This window comes from Electrona antarctica (genome assembly GCF_951216825.1).
Source record: "Electrona antarctica genome assembly, chromosome: 15".
In the NCBI taxonomy this organism is placed as follows: domain Eukaryota; kingdom Metazoa; phylum Chordata; class Actinopteri; order Myctophiformes; family Myctophidae; genus Electrona; species Electrona antarctica.
Window position 1 is genome coordinate 32,317,892 of NC_136796.1, and position 21,110 is coordinate 32,339,001.

The 21,110-nt window shown below is 44.6% G+C and overlaps 1 protein-coding gene across 2 annotated transcripts in view; it reads right to left on the reverse strand.

Moving 5' to 3' along the window:
* fhod3a (formin homology 2 domain containing 3a) overlaps positions 1-20,362 on the reverse strand; it is a 96,193-nt gene extending 75,831 nt beyond the window's left edge. For both annotated transcript variants that reach the window (XM_079523174.1, XM_079523173.1), the window contains exons 1-3: positions 19,932-20,362; positions 11,268-11,377; positions 7,526-7,593 (exon numbers count right to left, since the gene is read on the reverse strand). In XM_079523174.1, the coding sequence (XP_079379300.1) occupies positions 7,526-7,593; positions 11,268-11,377; positions 19,932-20,096 (343 nt within the window). In that variant the 5' untranslated portion in view covers positions 20,097-20,362. The remainder of the gene's footprint in view (positions 1-7,525; positions 7,594-11,267; positions 11,378-19,931) is intronic.
* Between the last annotated feature and the right edge of the window lie 748 nt (positions 20,363-21,110).

Sequence of the window (21,110 nt, forward strand, 5' to 3'; positions counted from 1 at the left end):
TGCCTGCCTGGGTATGAGCACGAAAACAGCACGGTTGTTTTTCACCACCTGTGCGCAACCTAACACACACACAAACACACACGCACATATTAACTGTATATATGATGATTTCGGGTGTGCCAGTAGAGTACAGTGACAGTACAGTACAGTAGAGGGTACAGTAGAGCAGGGGTTCTCAACCTTTTTGGCCGGGGACCCCCGAAAATGCTTTGGCAACGTCTCGGGACCCCCGCCCCGCCCCCTCCCGACCCCCAATATAAATTGACTGCTACAATAACCTTAATAATAGAGACAATACACCATAAATAAATACTGAAACCATCATCATTAGGGAAGGTGTATGCATGTACTATGTGTACTATATGTAAATTCTTCATTTCCACTTTACAGCCATTCAGTTGCAGTTTTCTTTTTTTTGAAAATAATTTGGGGACCCCTTGAGGGGTCGCGACCCACGGGTTGAGAACCCCTGCAGTAGAGGGACCGGCACACGGTAACAGTCATTTCTCAACCGTTTCGGACGTGGGGCGGCACGCCGGAACCGGCCCGGCCCCCTGGGTGCGTTCTTGTGGGTCTGGATCTCCCCCCCGGGAACCCCCACACGGAGTTACTCCACAAACTTCACACGGGTGTGATTTTTAATCTGTCACACAGTAATTCATCCTCCATCCATCCAGCCATTCTGACGTCCAGTATACTTTCCTGCCCCGTGACCCCCACCACTCCACCCTCACTCGTTTCTGTGCCGTCGACACTTTCCAAAGATAACACCTACAGCTCACCGCAATCCCAACCCCCCCCCCCCCCCCCCCCCCCCCAACCTACTGTAGCACCACCCCTCTCTCTCCAGTGGGTCTCCACTCTCCACCACCCCTCCTCTCCAGGGCCAGTAACAGGCTGCAACTGCCATGCTAAAATTAACTCTGAGGCAAGAGGCACTCACTGATGGGCAGTTTCTTCTCTGGATCACAGATTTCCCTTTCCCTGGCAGTCAAAAGAGGGAGATAAGCAGCAGGCGGCTGAAAAAAGGCATAGTTACAGTATCCCAAAGAAATGCCAAGAAAATGTATTAAAAAGAGAAAGCTATGAACATACAGAGGGCTATATATCTTGTGCCACCCCTTAGCCTTTGTCCCTAAGCTTATTTGCCATTTTTACTATTTTGAAAAACCTTATAAAATAGTTCAAATAACCGATCTACAAGCTCAAAACACGTCGCAGTGCGCCGCGTTTTTGAGCTTGTAGATCGCTATTTTCAGTAAGCAACCAAGTGTAAAATGACTGGATCTCTTGTCCACTAGTTCCTTCCTAACATTTTAGTCAAGTTTTTATTTGTTGACGAGATTGTCAATATATTTGGTCTTAGTTTTAGTCAGCATATCTTAGTTTTCATTTAGTTTCCATTTAGTTTTCATCAGTGGAAAAAGGTAGTCGACGAACATTTTTCGCCATAGTTTTAGTCGACGAAATCAATACTACACTACACAAGGATACTCCATTTGCAGTTAACTGTAAAACTGAGCCCAATCTCTCATGGGGTCAGGTGGTCAGGTCTAGAGGGGGTCAGGTGGGTGCTGAGTGCTGACAAAGGCCGGCATCATTAAAGCACCGTCCATGACAGCCTCTGTAAAGCAGACCCAGACATTTTTTTGTTTTAACCGAATGGGTTCCCATGATTGCCTTGAAGGCAATGAAGGTGCAGCTCTGCAGACCAGGCTGATAAAATAAATCCCTATCAAACATTCACACACACACACACACATGCACACGCACACACACACACGCGTGCGCGTGCACGTGCCCTATCACAGCGGTCAAAATCCCAATCCTTATTTTAGTAGCACTGGTTTGGGGGCCGGGTGAAAGAGTTCATCGCCTGTTGCACTGCAATAAGTCCAGAGTCCCCTTGACCTTTTTGACCTTACGTGAACATTACCGACTTCCGCCAATCACAAGTCACAGCAGAGGAGTGGCTCAACTGACAAGAGGATTAAGAACACAAAGGGAGGGAAGAGTTCCTGCCCCACATTTTAATTACAAAACTCGAAGACTTAGTGTTATCCATCTATCCAGATCTGTAATCCACACACACACACACATGTCGTGCATCCAGCCAGCTCGTGCAACATGATCCTGCAAATGACCAGATGCCTGTACAATCCTTGATTGATCCAGGCCTTTCTGTTGCAGGTCCCACTCACTCACTGACCACTCTAAAGGTTTCCACGGTCAGTCAGTCAGGGGTCATCATGACAGATTATACACACGGTAAAATCCTCCAAGTTCATTTAACACAGGCAGATGAGAGGACAGCTCAATGCAATGAGTCTGCTGTGCAGGACTTGACTTGAAAAGAAGAAAGATAAAGAAACAGAAAAAAACACTTAAACCCTATGCTTCTTTTTGCAACAAATAGTGAAAATAAATAGCTGATCTACACACACACACACAGTAACTATAAGAATAAAAGTATAGCTACGATTGGCTTCTAAAATTTTCAGGAGTAGCCCGCTTTGTACCCGTTTTGTACAAATCGCCACAACTACTCAACGCAGCGTCCGATTGTGGTGAAACTGTGCATGCATATTCCCACTAGGCTTTGGAAGAAATGCCAAAGTTTTCAAATCAGCCTCATGGTGGCGCTACAACAGGCCAAGCCACGTCACACACACGCACGCATGTACGCACGTGCACGCGCACACGCACACACACGTTTATATTGCTCCTAAACATTTTGCCAAACATCACACTCACACTCCTATCCTCCTGGTGGAGACCTGTGCCCAGAAGGGCACTTTTTCTAGTTGCACCTGATTTACCTGTATATTGATTTCCAGCTCTGTGCTATTGTATGCTCTGTTTTATATTGTATTGTCTCTTTTCTTTGTTTTATATTGCTATGCTCTACTGTCTTGTTTCACTCTGTTCAGCACTTTGGTCAGCTTTGGCTGTTGTAAAGATGCTATACAAATAAAGTTTGATTTGATTTGATTTGATGCTTTCGTGCAAAACAATGGGTGAAAGCGTGAGGAAAGAGTGGGTCCATGTGGTGATTACATCAGTGGTTCCTAAACCTTTTCATGTCAAGGACCCCCAAATGGACACTAATCAGCGGACCTCCATTTGAAGAGATATGCCAGGGAGACCCATAAGAGAAGATTGTTACGGCTCTAGCAGAGATTCTCAACCCGTTTAATTCAAGGACCCCCAGTTTGACATGCATTAGACTACGGACCCCCATTTAATGGCATTTCTATCTCTGGGACCCTTAATTTATATTGTAAAATCACTGTTAGTTTAACTCTGAGAGTGTACAAATGGAGCCAAATGGACCCGTTTGGTTCCATTTGTACACTCTCAGAGTTACAGACCCATAAGGATCCATTTGGTTCATAACTATAATTTCGCTGGGGACCCCCTGGAACTCCCTCAAGGACCCCGTGTGTGTGTGTGTGTGTGTGTGTGTGTGTGTGTGTGTGTGTGTGTGTGTGTGTGTGTGTGTGTGTGTGTGTGTGTGTGTGTGTGTGTGTGTGTGTGTGCGCGTGTGTGTGTGTGTGTGTGTGTGTGTGTGTGTGTGTGTGTGTGTGTGTGTGTGTGTGTGCGTGATTTATTTTATACCACTGCCCACTATACCACACTTGAGGCTGACAGCCAGGGGGGGAATGCTGTGTTATGTGCATGTGGTGTGATCACACGTGCATGCACTTGTGCAGGTGTGAACGTGCATGCACTTGTGCAGGTGTGAACGTGCATGCATTCGTGCAAGTTGTGCATGTGATCGTGCGTGTGTGCGTGTGCGTGTGCGTGTGTGTGTGTGTGTGTGTGTGTGTGTGTGTGTGTGTGTGTGTGTGTGTGTGTGTGTGTGTGTGCAGCAGGTGGCTGCGCACTCAGCTCCTCTCATCCACTTAAGAGCAGAGCTCATCTGTCTCAAACGCTCCCGGGCCTTCACTAAACCCTCCACTCTGCTGAGGACAGAGGGCCACATAGTAACCCAGATCCACATTAGTCATCATCCCCTTTCTACTTTATGCATTGGTTTATTGTATCACATTTTTACTGTTCAGAACTTTGTTAAGTGTTTCTGAAACGTTCTATACATAAATATATTATTATTATTATTATTATTATTATTATTATTATTATTATTATTATTATTATTAGTAGTAGTAGTATAGTAGTATTATTAGTATTATCGTTGTTATTATTTGTATTATTGTTGTCATTATTATTATTATGATTATTGTGATTATTATGATCTCGTTGTAATTGCTTGACAGAGGTTATAGTGGCAACCTGTAGATATAGAGAAAGAGCGCATGTATGCTGCGTGTGCGTGCGACCACTAAAATCCACCCCCGTTGACCTCTCAACCCTTTCCTCAGGCTCTCGTCCAATCCAGAGGCAGTGATTCTAGCGTCCAGAATTAGCAGTACTATCACTGGCGCAGAGAATGTGGACCATGTAGACTGAGGTATACGGACTGGAGCAAGGGAGACGGGACGACAGGCAGAGAGACAGGGGACGTAAGGAGACGACAGGCAGAGAGACAGGGGACGTAAGGAGACTTGGAAAAAGAGGGCAACTACAGTTGGGTGCCACCGATATTGTCCCTTATCATTTGACCCATTTAGGCCTGACCTCAAAATTTTAAAACATTCTTCTAAATCCTCCAGTTTTCTGAAATAAATATTTTCACGATTTTTCAAAAATAGCAGACCTACAAGCTCGTAGCGCGCCACTCGGTGGCGCGCTATGAGCTTGTAGATCTGCTATTTTTCAATAGCTAAATTATAACGTTATTATAATGTTTAAAACACCAAAAGGGGTTCCCGCCCAAAATGGGTTAACTGTCCTTTTGCGCAGATCACGCAAAACTCAGCAAAAAGAAAAGGACAATATCGATGGCCTCCAACTGTAGGAATAGCATCAGGTTGAAAAAGAAATCCTTTGCATTTGTATTGAATTGCGGTTTCATGTGTGATTTATTTTTATTTTATAGCCAATTATCCCTCCCCCCTCTTTCTCCCCAATTTAGTCGTTAATGCCAATTGATTCCTCCCCACACATTTCTGTGTTGTCACCGCTGACTCACCTGCCAGTGAGGAGCCCCTACCGGGAGGAGGTCCTACAATTACATCCCAACCCTCCCGCCCAACCTGTGTTGATTTCATCGACTCAAACTATGACGACTACCGTTTTACACTGAGGAAAACTGATTAAAACTAAATCAAAACTAACCTATGATGACTACCGTTTTACACTGAGGAAAACTGATTAAAACTAAATCAAAACTAACCTATGATGACTACCGTTTTACACTGAGGAAAACTGATTAAAACTAAATCAAAACTAACCTATGATGACTACCGTTTTACACTGAGGAAAACTGATTAAAACTAAATCAAAACTAACCTATGATGACTACCGTTTTACACTGAGGAAAACTGATTAAAACTAAATCAAAACTAACCTATGATGACTACCGTTTTACACTGAGGAAAACTGATTAAAACTAAATCAAAACTAACCTATGATGACTACCGTTTTACACTGAGGAAAACTGATTAAAACTAAATCAAAACTAACCTATGATGACTAAAACTAATGACTATAGTGTATTGACAATTGAAGAGGTGAATGCTGAAAATAGCTACAAGCACACAACACGTCGCAGGCTTGCTGCCAAAATCAACACTGCGCCCAACACTCCCTCCCATGCTGACAGATGCCGCCCCGACCCGCAGGAATACATCACAATGACCAACATCACCCTCCCCATTCGGCTTTACCACTCCGCCACCCGAGCGCTGGTTTCATGTGGTTTAACTCAGTGGTTCTCAAACGTTTGTCAAACATGTCAAGGACCCCCACATTTATATTGTGCCAGGGACCCCCAGAAGACAAAATCTATGTTGAAACATGTCTAAATTATTCCAAAGGTTTCATCGTCTGTGAGCTTGTACATTGGATATTTTTGAATACCCAAAGTATAAAACACACACACGCACGCACGCACGCACGCACGCACGCACGCACGCACGCACGCACGCACACACACACACACACACACACACAGTAAAATAATGTACAAATGGACCTGAAGGGAACTGTTTGTCCACTCTCAGGATTGAATGAACACTCGCATCGAAAACATTTTGCGAGGAAAAACTACAATTAAAATTAAAAGGCACATGAGTTGATACATGAATAGAATGACTGTCAGGACACTGAGGACAGCATGAAGGGGACTTGTCGAGTCTGTCGACTATACTCATGTTTGCTGAAACCGCACTGATGATGAGCTCTGAGCTGTCTCACTATGCCCATCTCTCTCTCTCTCTCCATGTGCTCTCACTCTCTGCCATGGCTCCGACATTTTTACTTCATCTTATCGTGATTCGTATTTTGCTCTCTTTTCCGACTTATATTTTTGCCCGGGGCCCAACCTATAGTGAAAATAGCCGATCTAGAAGCTCACAAACACGGCGTTATGGTGTTAAATCATGAAAACTTGTTGTTGGTTTTTTTGGAAAGTGTATAGGAAACAAAAAAATGAAGGGATCCATACATATGTGTCCCGACCCACTGTTTGGGAAACAGTGCTCTATACTCTCTCCTTTTTCCCTCATTCGTCTTCCAGCATTCTATAACGTTCCCTCCCTCTCTCTCACTCTCTCTCTACCTCTCTACCTCTCCCTCTCTCTCTACCTCTCTCTCCCTCCCTCTCTCTCTCTCTCTCCGTCCCAGTGTAAACATAAGGAGACTCGAGGGCATCACGCAGTAATAGCTTTACCAGCCCCAGAGGGAGAACGGGGAAGGCCTCGCTGACACTCAGTGTATGTACCAAGGCCATGCTCACGCACTTCTGACAATACGATGGAGACACACACACACACACACACACACACACACACACACACTGCGTCTCTCTGTTTTGCTCAGATACACACAGACACGCTCACAGTCATACGCAAACATATCCTGCCTACAAAATATCAACATGTACAATTAAACGCAGTTCATCACAGCCCCCCCACACACACACACACACACACAAAATACACAGCCCCCAAACCCTGACAAGCAATGGGTTGCTGAATGGACAGAATCCTCGAGAAAACCAGTCCAGTAAGACTGAGGACTCTCAGGGGTTGCTTCAGAGTGGGAGGTCTTAGGTCTACACACACACACACACACACACACACACACACACACACACACACACACACACACACACACACACACACACACAATCCACCGTAAACATGTAAATCTCCAAGCAGCCATCCTGAAGTACAGTACACTATGTTGTCCTTTGGGGTCATGCTTCCTGACATGTGTTCAAGTGTGTGTGCGTGCGTGTTTGCGTGTGTGTGTGTGTGTGTGTGTGTGTGCGTGCGTGCCTGCCTGCGTGTGAGTGTGTGCGTGTGTGTGGGAGGCCGACATGCATGCTGTGTCCAGGAATGGGGGGGGGGGGGCGAGGTGCATGTTAAACGCATATATAAACATGTTATACAGCACTCACCAATGCAGGCATGGACGCGGACTGTCAGCTGTGTGCGTAGAACAACACTATGCTTCTTCCCTCTGACCCTGGAGAGAGAGAAAGACAGAGAGAGAGAGAGAGAGAGAGAGAGAGAGAGAGAGAGGGGGGGGGGGGAGATGCAGAAAAGGCAAATTTAGGTTGAGTTTATGATGAAAAGTGTGATATACACAGTACAGTAAACACATTCATTTGGAAAACACAATGTTATTGTCATGATGATGTTACGACAGTACATGCACTAGTATCTAGCATGTGATAGAGTACAGTATGTGCCGTGGCTCCCGTGAGGGACGTTCCTCCTCACGCTGGGGAAGCCAAAAACAAGTTGAATGGCAGCCCTGCTGCGCCCTCATCCTGATAGCAATCTAAACCTGGAGGATGGAACAGCAGACACAACAGGCAGACACGGTACATATTTCCCGTGGCCAAAACCAAAATGAACGCGCAAAAACATGAAGGTATTCCCGACCACAAAAATGAAGGTTATAGCCTGGACAACTAGTACTGTAGGTTAGCGTAACGCTGCTGTGTACACAAAAGTAATTGCTTGCCTCACATATATGTCCCACTAATTCATTTCGTCGGTACACTATCCATAATGTATCAGCAGCACACCGCTGGAAGCCTATAGGCCTGAAAAACGGCATCAATAAACCCATTTTGCTGACCTGGGCTGTTCCTGCTGCTAGCCTCTGGGAGTTAATCACAGACTCTCATCATCGCAAGCACACTGATAGCATCCCAGCGGAGCGGAGAAAGCGCTGCCCTGATGATAACCCACACGGAGTTGGAGTACGCTAAACCATGCATAACATACTGCAAGGATAACACACATTCAGGCACCCAAACAAAGCCCTGCAGCTGGCCTACTATCCCATGTATTTATGCTACGTTATCGGCTAGTAAACAGAGCACAATGTTAACATGATGGGATGCTGCTGAGAGACTGTTTTTCCTCCAGATTTCATTTTTTATGACCTCTCAACCGGTAGACGTTGACAGTCTAAGCGCGGGGCAGATATAAATTGCAACTGTTTACAGAAGTTCCGAAAACACTGGGGGAAATATGGTGAGCCTGCAAAGTGAATAAACTGTCCAAAAGTGACTCTTGCTCCTGACTTTTAGAACTCTACCAATTTACATACTAGCCTAATAAGCAAAACACATGATATAACACGAGTAAGAGCACAGATGTACTGTAAGGAAAATAAACGGCTTCTATCACATATGATTTGTTTTTACGTCCAGATATCCCGTCCAGGACAGGCCTCAGACGTGCCTCCTCAGGAGACTTGGCTCAGATCTGAACCCATTTGATTTGGTGTTGTGAACCCGTTGCGACCACATGCCCTTGCTGACGTCGTCCCCGGGCAGGGTTCAAACCCACAACCTTCCGCGTGAAAGGCATATGCTCTAACAAATGTAGGAAACAAAAACTAAGGGGACCCATAACAATGTGTCCGCGACCCACAAATGGGTCCCGAGCCACTGTTTGGGAAACAGTGGACTATATCACTGCACCGCCACAGCACTACCTCCCCTTGTATTAACTGAAAGTGCTGAACAAATGCTATTTTCTCACATTGTGACCATATTTAAAGAAATTAAAACTGTCAGAGAAATACATTTCCAAAATAACGAAAAAAGCAGATCTACAAGCTCATAACACATTGTGATGCATTGTGAACTTGTAGATCGGCTATTTTCGCCATTCAAAATACAAGGAAGTATATATGCCTAAGTGGTTTCCGGGATAAGGGATGTTTCACTTTCAAATAAAATGAACACACCAAAAAGTCAAGTTCTAACATGCAATTTCAAACCCATAATCTGACACTGGAGGTAAATTGGCCCTTTAAGACTCTAAAGCAGCCCATCATGGAGCAGTGTCAAGGACAAGTAAAAGATGTGGTGTTGGGCTGAGCTATGAAGTGTGATTGGTTTATATTCATGGTTGACACTATGTAAACACCACTTGCACCACCGAGGGAGGACAGAACGGGCTTAGTTAGAGGTGTCGGCTCGCGACCCCTGTGCTTTTCCCGCTCTCTTTTTATTTATTTTTCCCTGGAAAGAGTCAAAATCGACCCGACATCCAATTAATTTCCAGCACTTATAGCATGACCTCGGAAAGACCCCTGGTTTTATATAAGATGACGGACACGGACAAACGTAAACCGGTTGTTGACCAAGATCTCTTCTGCTTTCGATAAAACGTTTCTCTATTCAGCTGTCCATCACCTGCCACTGGTCGGTTACCAGGAGAACAATTAACAAGCACACACGCACGCACGCACGCACGCACGCACGCACGCACGCACGCACGCACGCACGCACGCACGCACGCACGCACACACGCACACACACACACACGCTCGCACTTAGCAACAAGACAAGAACACACAAATAAGCATACAGCCAGGACACTGACACCTGACTCTGTTAATCTGCCAACACTGTTCACACTGTCTAAAATATATGATTACTAATAACTCCATGCCTCCAAAGCCCCACAACACACTTACACATACAACAGATAAGATACACAACAAACATTCATTCGGCAAGTCAAGACATTTCATCGTCAGTGTTGTAGGGTTGGGTTGGGTGATGGCTGTTTTGAGCAGTCATACCTGACCTGAGTTAAACGAATTCAACTCGTAGTTGGGTGTAACTGCAGTACACACTTGTATTCTTGTATTTTGCATTGTTCTACCTAAACAATGGCAAGCAGCGTGATGTCTGTAAGCCACTGGAAACAAACGAGTATCGTGGTCCAAAATGTCAGCCTCTTCCATACTATTATTGAGCCTGTCTTAAGTATCTTTCAGTTGACTAAAATGACTAGTGTGCATTGTTAAACAGTCATATTGGTACAGGATGAAGCTAGTACACACACTGGACTAGCATTCACACTAATTTTGTGTTTGTGGAAGGTGAGATGTCATTACAGAGAGGAGGGGGGAAAGATAAATAGAGAGAGAGAGAGAGAGAGAGAGAGAGAGAGAGAGAGAGAGAGAGAGAGAGAGAGAGTGAGAGATAGAGAGAGAGATTATTAGTTATTGCTCTCTCTCTCTCTCTCTCTCTCTCTCTCTCTCTCTCTCTCTCTTTTGTAGAAGGAGAGACACATAGAGAGAAGGTATCCTTATGCTGCTGTGGAAGGGAGGCTGTATGGGTTCCCTCTTTCCAAGTGCTTCATACTTTCCGTGAACTTGTCCTTCCAGGAAACCCATAAGCAGCAATCTGTGATTCCTCCAAGTTTTAGAGGAACGGAGCAAATCTTAACATGTGTTTGTAGGAGAGGGACGAAGGGCAAAAGGACGCATCTAATTGTCTCAAATAATTAGGGGTGATTGGGTCACTGTAGAGGTGAGCAAGTGTGACAGCGCGTGCGTGCGTGCGTGCGTGCGTGCGCGCGTGTGTGCACGCACTTGTGCGTGCGCATGTGTGCCTGTATGCACGTGCACAAGGTGAGAAGAGGAGAGTAGAACGGATTTAGAGACTCAGACATAGATAACAGATTACAGATTACATTATTTAAAAAAAGATTACAAAGATATAAGAATGAGAGAAACAGCTACAAGGAGATAGAGAAAGAGTGAAGTGAGAGAGAGAGAGAGAGAGAGAGAGTGTGTGACAGAGAGAGAGAGAGAGACAGAGTTTCCATAGTTCAGCTGTTGTAGTACTGTAGGCCTGAGGAGTGTGAGTGAGTCAGTCTCACCCTGCATCGTCCTGCTGAAAGCCTTCCAGCTCGTCTCGCTGCTCGGCCAGAGAGGACTCCAGATCCAAATAGGTGCCATTATGGGACAGCTGCAACGCACAGTCATCGAGCTACACGGAGGAGGAGATGGAGGAGGAGGAGGAGGAGAGAGACACAATGTTAATCAACTTCATCAGGCAACAGAGTAGGAGGACAAGAGACATGTTGAGACCTGAGACCAGATTCTACACATGTCTTCTAAATCCTGACAGTTTTCTCAAGGAACCCCCAAAATGATTTGGCCACCGACCCCCATCTGAAAATGTTTTGTACTAGGCACCCCCCCCCCCCCCCCCCCCCACTCGCGCTATATGAGCTTATAGATCTGCTGTTTTTCAACCGCTAAAGTTTCAAATACTGGTCAAAGTGGTTAAAACTTTAAAGCTAAAGTGACACAGATGTGTTCCAGGTATTAATGGTTTAATCAACTTCATCAGGCAACAGGAGAAGAAGAGACATGTTCATCAATCATCTTCATCAAGGCTACAGGAAAACAAGAGACAAGTTGATCTTGCAAGCAAAATTGAAGCTTCTTAAAGTATACCGTGAAATCAAACTAGATGTTTCAGAGCATTTACTACATGTTGGTCCTTGTAGGCAATAGGATATGTTTCTTTTCCCTTTTTTCCTCCTCTATGATGATTTCCTGTTTTGACTATATAGTTGTGTATATTCGTACGTCTCTAAATGTTTTGATGAATTGAAAATGGTGGGCCCTATAGAGGGTCGCAGTCCCGCCCCCTTTCCAGACACGGAAAAAGATTCCCTGTTCAGCCAACTCGAGTTGTGACAAATCATGACAATAAACACAATGTTTTGGGCCGATCAAATAATTAGAAAGAAGAAGAAAAGGCAGGTTACAACACTTTTTGTTTTGTTTTTCTTCTTACAAATTATTTGATTGGCCCAAAACGTTGTGTTTATTGTCATGATTTGTCACAACTCGAGTTGGCTTTGTCCGCAGCGTAAACGACTTTAAATAAATACTTTTTGAAAAGTCTATGGGGAAAATGAACGGGGAATTATTTTCCGGGTCTGGAAAGGGGGCAGGACTGCGACGCTTTATTGTAAACAAGTGTAAAGCTTTATGGTGTCGTCCACTCACAGTTAACAGTTTTTTTGTATTGAGTTGTACTTGAAATGTACTGTAATTCTGCAAACTGTTAATCAATCAATCAATCAATCAATCAAACCATAAGAAATGTTTATAGTACATGTTGTGTTTTATAGAATTGCTATGTGCTTGTCATAGTTCTGTAATATAACAATCAAATAAAGTCACATTTGAGAATTTCAGTCAGGAACACTCATGTCTTAAGTACATTTAACCATTTATTGCAAAAAATGGAACAGTACAGTTAAACTTGGCGTTAATGCATGAATATACATTCTCTAATTAATTATCTTCTTGTTCATTTTTTACCAATAATTTAACTCTTGAGAGTGTAAAATGTTACGCTCTCAAGAGTTATAGATCTATAAGGGGACCACCTGGAAACCCCTCAAGGCCCACTGGTGGTCCCGGGACCACTGATTGAAAACCCACTGCCGTAGAGGGAATGAGGTGTGATTGGTGGGTAGAAAAGGCGGTGGCTGATAGAAGACTGACTGACGGCTGATTACAGCTGAGGCGTGTATTACTCCAGTAGTGTCCTGCTTTCCGGTATAGCATGGAAAGGAGTGGCATTTGCATTTCTTTCACCATGTAGTAAAAAGTAAACGCTGCATTCGTGGTCTGGAAAGGGCAGTTGTTTTACAGACAGGTAAAAGGGCAGGGGCTGAAGCCACACATAGCCCCATGTCTATGTGTGCACGTCCCTGGTCCTGTCCTGCATGAACTAACGCGATGCTAAGTTCCTTATAAGTCCCACCTCGATATCCTGTTCCATGAAGTACGTCAAACCAAGAGAACCAAATCTGCCCTCAATCCAACTTCATGGGGGCTTTAAACTACATTGAACGGAATGAAATGTAATATGCAATTGTCATTTGTGCTAAACTGAAGTGAATTAAACTAAACTGAACTGCATACCATACTGAACATTATTGACAGACTATACTAGCATTTTTTTTGACAACTTTAACTACATTTATTTGGTAGTGTCAGCCCCGCGGTCTGCACCAAAATGGGACGGGCACTGGAAATGTACCGGCAATGTATTTATTATGAATTTAAACGTTTCTGTCAACTTGTTGCATTCCAAAATACCATTGTTCCTGAAGAATTCCTTTTTGAGCAGTATACTTCCATAGAGACAAACAGAGTTGTAATGACAACGGAGCTACGTATGAATGTCACGCAGTGTGACTTTAAGACAAATTGTTGAATCCCTCTAAATCTGATTTTTACCAAAGAAGGGAAGATAAACACACCATAAATGAAAGCGGGTAGGGGCTCTACACAGTAGCACATGAAATACTGTACTGTATACACACAACTCCCAACGGTGGCTGTGATGTACTGTATATAAACCACCCACAGGAATGACAGTCTCCCAGCCTCCTAGTTTTCATACCCCTTTGCCTTTTCTGAGTTCGCTTCACACCCCTTCTTTAAAAGAAAAAAAACAATAAAAGGCTATAAAATGAGCCCTACAGTAGTTTACGGTATGGGTTTGAACAATAGTGTATACGGTGGCCCTGGCCTGTGTCGACAGAGACACCATCTGTGGCACAGTTCTGTTTTCAGTATTACAAAATGGTTAGGGGATTTAACTGGTGTAGAGACGCAATAAAGAACATGAAAACCAAAGCCAAAGGGAGGGGGGGGGGGGGGGGGGGGATAAGGGAGGGGGTTGCATTTGGCTAAGCAGTGGCGTTACATTTAAAGCCAGCTGTGGGAAACTCAACATGTTGATATTTGTGTGTGTGTGTGAGTGTGTGTGTGTGTGTGTGTGTGTGTGTGTGTGTGTGTGTGTGTGTGTGTGTGTGTGTGTGTGTGTGTGTGTGTGTGTGTGTGTGTGTGTGTGTGTGTGTGTGTGTGTGTGTGTGTGTGATGGAAAGGGAGCGGGAGAAAGGAGGGGTCAGAATGGGGAGTTAGAGAGAGTTAAGTCCTTGCATTGCTCATTCATTAAATTATAGTACATTTATTATGCATGCGCAAACGTGCAACTTTTCTAACCTATAACAATTTACAGTCTGCACTGCAGGGCTGTGTTGCAACATAGAACGGTTGATCTAAGGTAAAGTGCGGTGAAGACGTCAAAATTGACCCGGTATTCAGTGGAACCAGAGCTGATGTTGAGACCAGCTGCAAAGCAACATATCCGAACTTAGAGCTGGCACTGATGTTTATGAGTCAGCAACAGGTGCAAGGAGCCATCCAAGGGACAGCTAAAAAAAACATCAGCCTTTACCATTACATTCTTTTGATTAACTATGGTTTTAGTGTTTTGAGTGTGCTGATTGTATAACGTGTAAATAGGGGAATAAGATGGGTTTTGAGTTAGTACTGCAGCGCACCCCTTTGCAGTACCCTGACCTCGGGGCTGCAGCCAGCCAGCCACACTGTCCTCTGGCTGCTCAGAGAGGCTGCATGACGACACCCTCTGACTAGAAAAAACCTCTGATCACAAGGCCTGCTGCTCCCCTCCGTCTCCCTTCTCTCTCTCTCTCTCTCTCTCTCTCTCTCTCTCTCGCTCTCTCTCTGTCTCTCTCTCTCTCTCTCTCTCTTTCTCTCTCGCTCTGAAACAGAGACAGACTGACGGATGGGCTCACAGCCTATATATAACCCAGCTATATTTACCCCGCTCTGCGGCAGCATACATGCGGGAATTGACCGGGTGGGTGTGACCATAGGGCAAGAAGTGTAAGGGGGCACCGCCAAGGCCAAGGAGATAGGGGCAGCTATAGGCTAACAGTCTTTCTATTTTGCCTCTGAACTTTCCTTCACGATACACTAACTCCAAAACTTCTCACAGCACTGCATGGCACAGGCACCATCATTTCCTCCCACTTTCAGTGGCAACACGACGACGGAAATGAGAAGGTCTCAGACTGAGATTTGATCTAGGTACGAGGTAAGGGGGCACCCTCAGTGCCCTGGTTCCTATAAGATGGATATAGATGCAAATACAATACACTCATTTCATATTCATTATGTCATATCGTATCAGTCACTATTCCATGTTCCTCTCCATCAATGAATGATACTTTTGAGGGGTGCTAGACTGCTAGTCCCTCCTATGTCCAGGGTTTGTGAAAACACAAACATTGAAGACTGCAAACTGTGATTGGCCAGAATGAAATGCTGTATGATGAGGTATGATGACGGGTGTGATTTTTGTCCTGTACTGGCAATTCCTCTTCTGTTTTAAGTACATAAGACAAAACGGGCCAACATCTCTTCCCAAGCAATCCACCAAACCCATGTTCATGCCCCTAATCTAACTTGCTGCTACTGTTTATCACCCATGCATTACTCAAACACACACACATTCTGCGTGGGCTGCAAAACCTGACGCCCTGCAACTGCTTTGGAACGGGTGTCCATTTCCTGAAACATTCTGTCAAGAGTAATAGTAATAACAACATAACAAAACACATCATGCTGGTTAGAAACCAAACCAGAGCGAGGTGGGCTCCAGAGACGAACCACAAACTCAACACACTGGAGGCTCCTGTCCAGTTGAGGAAAACACTTAGCGGCGAGTCCACTTTACACTCATTTAATCAAACTCTCCCAGAACACAGATGGGAGAAGGGGGTACAGGAGTAATTACTACCACATTACGACAACACAAAGACTGCCGGCGATCACGGTGGGTTCATTCTTAACGATGCTCTTATGTAACCAAGGCAATGGGTTTTTGAGAACTTTTCTTTTTTTTCTGAATTAAAACCACAGAAGATGACAGGGCGCTTTGAAGAGAGTGGAGAGTGTGTTGTGCCGAGCTATTCAATTACTCAATGTTGTTTTAATAGAGGCTTGTGGGTAATAAAATACAAGTTGTGTTGTTTTGTCTCAGGGATGTTGTTCAGTTTGTTGTTCAGGGGACTCCATAGAACAGCAAAAGCTTCACCGGTTGCAAAACTGTGACCTTGAGATAAAGGCTCATTTATGGATCGCACTTTTCTATATATATATATTATTGTTTTCATTTACATTATTATATTTATTATTATTTTGTCGATTTCAAGCGACGTATATGTCACTGTGATCACATGCTTCATGTGTCCATTCTCTCTCCTACCTCCACTGTACTATGTGTACATCAGTGGCCTCTATGGCGGGAGATTATACCTGGATGGATTCAGTCCATAAATCACATGCTGGAAACGTAGCTCTAAGAAGCGAAGGTTCAATAAGGAAACGCTTTCATTCAGGTTAACAGCACTGCATGGCACTGGCATAGTCTGTTTCACTTCGGTCTTTCCCATGCTGTCAAATCCTTTCTTTCATTCACAAATCCATGAAGACTCCATGGGGGAGGGGGGGGGGATTCTCTCCTATACACAATCTATGCACACTAAATGCTAATGGGGTCTAATGGCCAAAATAATCTTCTTTTCTAAATAAACATTTTTGCTTGTTTCAAATTGGTGTGATCCCTCCTTCTATTGAACTGATTGTCCCATGACTGAAGCACTGTGTTGACTTAACATTCAAGTGTTTGAACTTGAAAAACATTATGCTGCCATACTGTATATCTGGTTTGACAGGATGCATGGTTCCTGAATCCTGATCAGAAACATCATCACTGGAAGTCAGATTAGTTGTTGTATGTATGTACAGTATGTACCGCATTGCAAGAGGGAAGTTGTGTTGTAGAGGTTTTTGCTGTCCATCGCCTTAATGGATTTCTTACATTTCTCGACAAATGTTTCTTCTGCCAAGCCAATTGTGGATGGATGGATAAGGGGCAGATGAAAAGTGCTACAGTAGATTCTTCACAAAGCTTCTGAACAATTTCATGGCACATGGAACTATATTTTGTGACCAGTATCACTATGCCAGCAGCAGCACAAAACCATAGTTCCATGTGACAGGGGGGTCAAAGTGGAACGAAAGTTGTACTATATGGGAGAAAATAGGTCAACAACAAATTATACTAGTTATGTGGATTATGTGGGGTGACTGTGGCTCAAGAGGTAGAGCAGGTCATCCAATGATCCATGGGTCGGCGGTTCGAATCCCGGCTCCTCCTGTCTACATGTCGAAGTGTCCTTGGGCAAGACACTGAACCCCACATTGCTCCCGATGTGCTGGTTGGTACCTTGCATGGCTTCCGCCGCAATCGGTGTATGAATGGGTGAATGTAATGCACAATCTATGTAAAGCGCCTTGGATAAAGGCGCTATATAAATGCACCATTTACCATTTTCATTTATTTTTAATGCGTGGGCCCCAGTGACCCCCACCAAATGACCGGAACTACTTAAGACTCAGGCAAATTGGCAATCAATTAATACCTTTGCAGCCACTATATTAATGGAAAGTATTTCCTACAGCTTTAAATCCAAAATAATCTGAACTAACCCGGCCTTTAACACACACATAAAGATTATAAGTGCTTATAAGTGCATGCAACAATGTGTTCCGAAAACACAAGCTCTCCCTTATTATTATAATGTAGCCGGGTGTACGGGACAGTGCATACAACAAACAGTACAGTGCAAACCGTTGAGAGACACGTCTCCCTGGCCTTGTGTATACTCCTGTGTGTGTGTGTGTGTGTGTGTGTGTGTGTGTGTGTGTGTGTGTGTGTGTGTGTGTGTGTGGGGGAACTGCCGAGTGGTCAGCGAGGTCAAAAAGGGGATGGTGGAAGAGGTCAGGAAAAACCTCAGCACTAAAAGTGAGGAGAACAAAGTGACGGAGCCATCCAGGGCCGCAGCCACAGGAATTCTGGGATGAGTGACCTATACTTTACATTTAGCCTCACCAGCCAATCAGAAGACTTCATCGTCGCAGCATAATGATACAGGACAGACAGGATTCTCTACAGCAGGATGGCGGACAAAAGTTTGATGAGAGCGAAGCAGATATAGACTATTCGTGGGAGTTTTGGGAAGCAGCTCAAAGTAATCTGCATTTTATACACTGCCTTTATCCAAAGCCCTTTACAATGTGCATACTGTAAATGTACATTGTTACCACCCTCGTCAGGAACAAAAGGGGTTTGTCTTGCTCAAAGACACGTCGACACGAAGCCAGGAAGAGCCAGGAGGAATCAAACCAGAAACATTAACTAAGGCTTCCCAAGTGGCCACTCTACCGCCACTATCAATCGCCCTATAAAGTGCTTTATCCACAACAAACACGACTGGTGGCAAGACTCAGGGAATGGTCATGGAATGGAAACGTTTGCCAGCTTTACCTTTCAGCTTCCAGCTTCTCTTGTCTCTTTGCCTGGTCTAACTGGCAATCGTTTGCAAGGAGATTCAATTTGATCCCTGTAATATGCATGTATGTATTGTAAGAGAAAGCTTCTGTTGTTATTGTTGTTGCTGCAGGCTGCCTTTCCGACTAATGTGAATCAAATTACAAACAGAAGCAGTGGCCATCTGTCCAGCCAGTCCAGTCCAGTCCAGGCATAGGTTGTAATCATAAGCTCCTCTACATTTCATTTCATTTGTTCAGTGGCTTTTAAAGATGGACTGTGAATGAGCGACCCGGTCTGGGAAACCACTCTGCTGTTGAACACATTGGTTGGCTGTCAGAGTTGTGTGCCAGCAGTCAGTCTACATCAGTGGTTCCCCAAACTTCATGTCAAGGACCCCCATTTGAAAATACATACATAAGAGAAGATTTGTACGGCTCTAGCAGTGATTCTCAACCCGTTTAATTTCAAGGACCCCCAGTTTGACATGCATTAGTCTATACAGACCCCCATTTAATGGCATTTCTATCTCTGGGACCCTCAATTTATATTGTAAAATTAAAGTTAATTTAACTCTGAGAGTGTACAAATGTAACCAAATGGACCTGATAGGGTCTGTTTGGTTCCATTTGTACACTCTCTGAGTTACAGACCCAAAAGTGTTCATTTGGTTCCAAACTATCATTTAGCTGGGGACCCCCTGGAAGTTGGAACTCACTCAGGGACCCCTGGGGAACCACTGGTTTACATGACTCTCTCTCGATCTCTCTCTCTCTCTCTCTCTCTCTCTCTCTCTCTCTTTCACACACACACACACACACACACACACACACACACACACACACACACACACACACACCACCTATTTGTTTGTAATCGCCACTCTCTGGCTGGTCACAAATCAGCCCGGTTACTTGTGGTTGAACTCACACTCACTCACACACGGGTTGTGATTGCACCTGTTGTGCTGTGACGTGAAAGCAAAGCAAAACACAAAACAAAAGACAGCTTCTGCAGCAAAATACGCAATTGAGTAGGTTAAAGATTAAAAGAAGAAGAAAAGGAGGGGGGAATTGTTCACAGCAGTTCTGTATACGTTGCTATAAACGCTTTCGCTTTGACTCTGCAATAAATGGCTGTAGAGCCAATTAGGCACTTGCGGCGGCTCTCAAAATAAATTCTGAAGGGTCGACGTGGAAGTTTATTCCGTTACTAGTGAGCACCGAAATAAATAAACGTGGCTTTAGGACAGGTACAGTAGCCTACATGTATGCGTGCACAGCATTATTACATTACATTACCCTACCTTGTGTGGAGCTTTTAAAAGCCGGTGGACGCCTGCTATCTGATTGATGAGGGGGATATCCTCCCTGAACGTGTAAAAAGGGGGTCTCGTCGGCTCCGGGAAATTTGTGCTGTTGAACGGATCGGTGTCGTCTAAAAACTGAACCCTGCAGGCAAATGTGGCCATGGTGCATCCATGCAAGTGGCTCAGCTGCTGAGGGAACCCAGTTCAGCAATGACTAGAAGAATGGTGAGTCCCGTCCCGTCTGTGTCGCTTAGCCCCGCGGCGCCGGCCGTAACGACAACAAAACCAGCAAGGTTGCCAAGTCCGCTCAGAGACGCTCTCCCCCCAAGCTCTGTCTGTCCTTTAGAATAGAAACGTGCTCTCTCTCTCTGTGTGTTGATAAGATAGCACAAGCTGGCCTGACTCCTGTCTCTCGGTCTTGCCCTGTTTATATCCTCTTATTTTTTTTAATTGTTTTATCAACGTCTGTTTTTGGATGCTGTAGTGTCGGTGTCGCTGTGGAGAGGGGCAGGTGGTATGTGGTCAGTGACACGGCCAGGCAGGCAGACAGGCTCGGACCGGTGCCGTAGAGCGAGTGAAGGATCAGCTCAGCCGCTCTGTCGTCTGAGGGCAAATCCATCCCCTATCTCTCTCTCTCTCTTTCCCCTCTGCTCTGCCTCATCCCCTCCCCCCTCCCTCCCTCCCTCCACCGTCCCACGGCTCAACGTCCCTCACCGGCTGAGGCTCCTGCAGCTTTGGACTGCGGCGCATAAAAGTCAGGAGGACCCGATCATAATCATATCCTAATAGTATTTGTTTTGGTGTACCTTTTACCTTTCTTATTTATGTAGACTAGCCTATAAACATTTTAGACAAATTCATAATGGATTGGATTGGATTCGCGAAATAACAAAGAATTTGCTCCTGCTTCTTGTTCTTCCTTTTCCCCTGCAATCATTTTGTTTATAGGCCTATTATGAATCCAGAATGATGACTCTGATCAAGGTTAATTTACAGTAGGCCTATATGCCTATTTGCCGATTATGGGTCTTGGACTGTTGCCGCTTGCCGGTGATTAAATTAGCATATTCTAATTAGCGACCCTATCTTAATCTAAAGGATGTGTATTGTCTAAATTCCATGTCAGATTTTTTAGTTAGATTGACTCACTTGGCGTGACAAGTTCACAATACCACA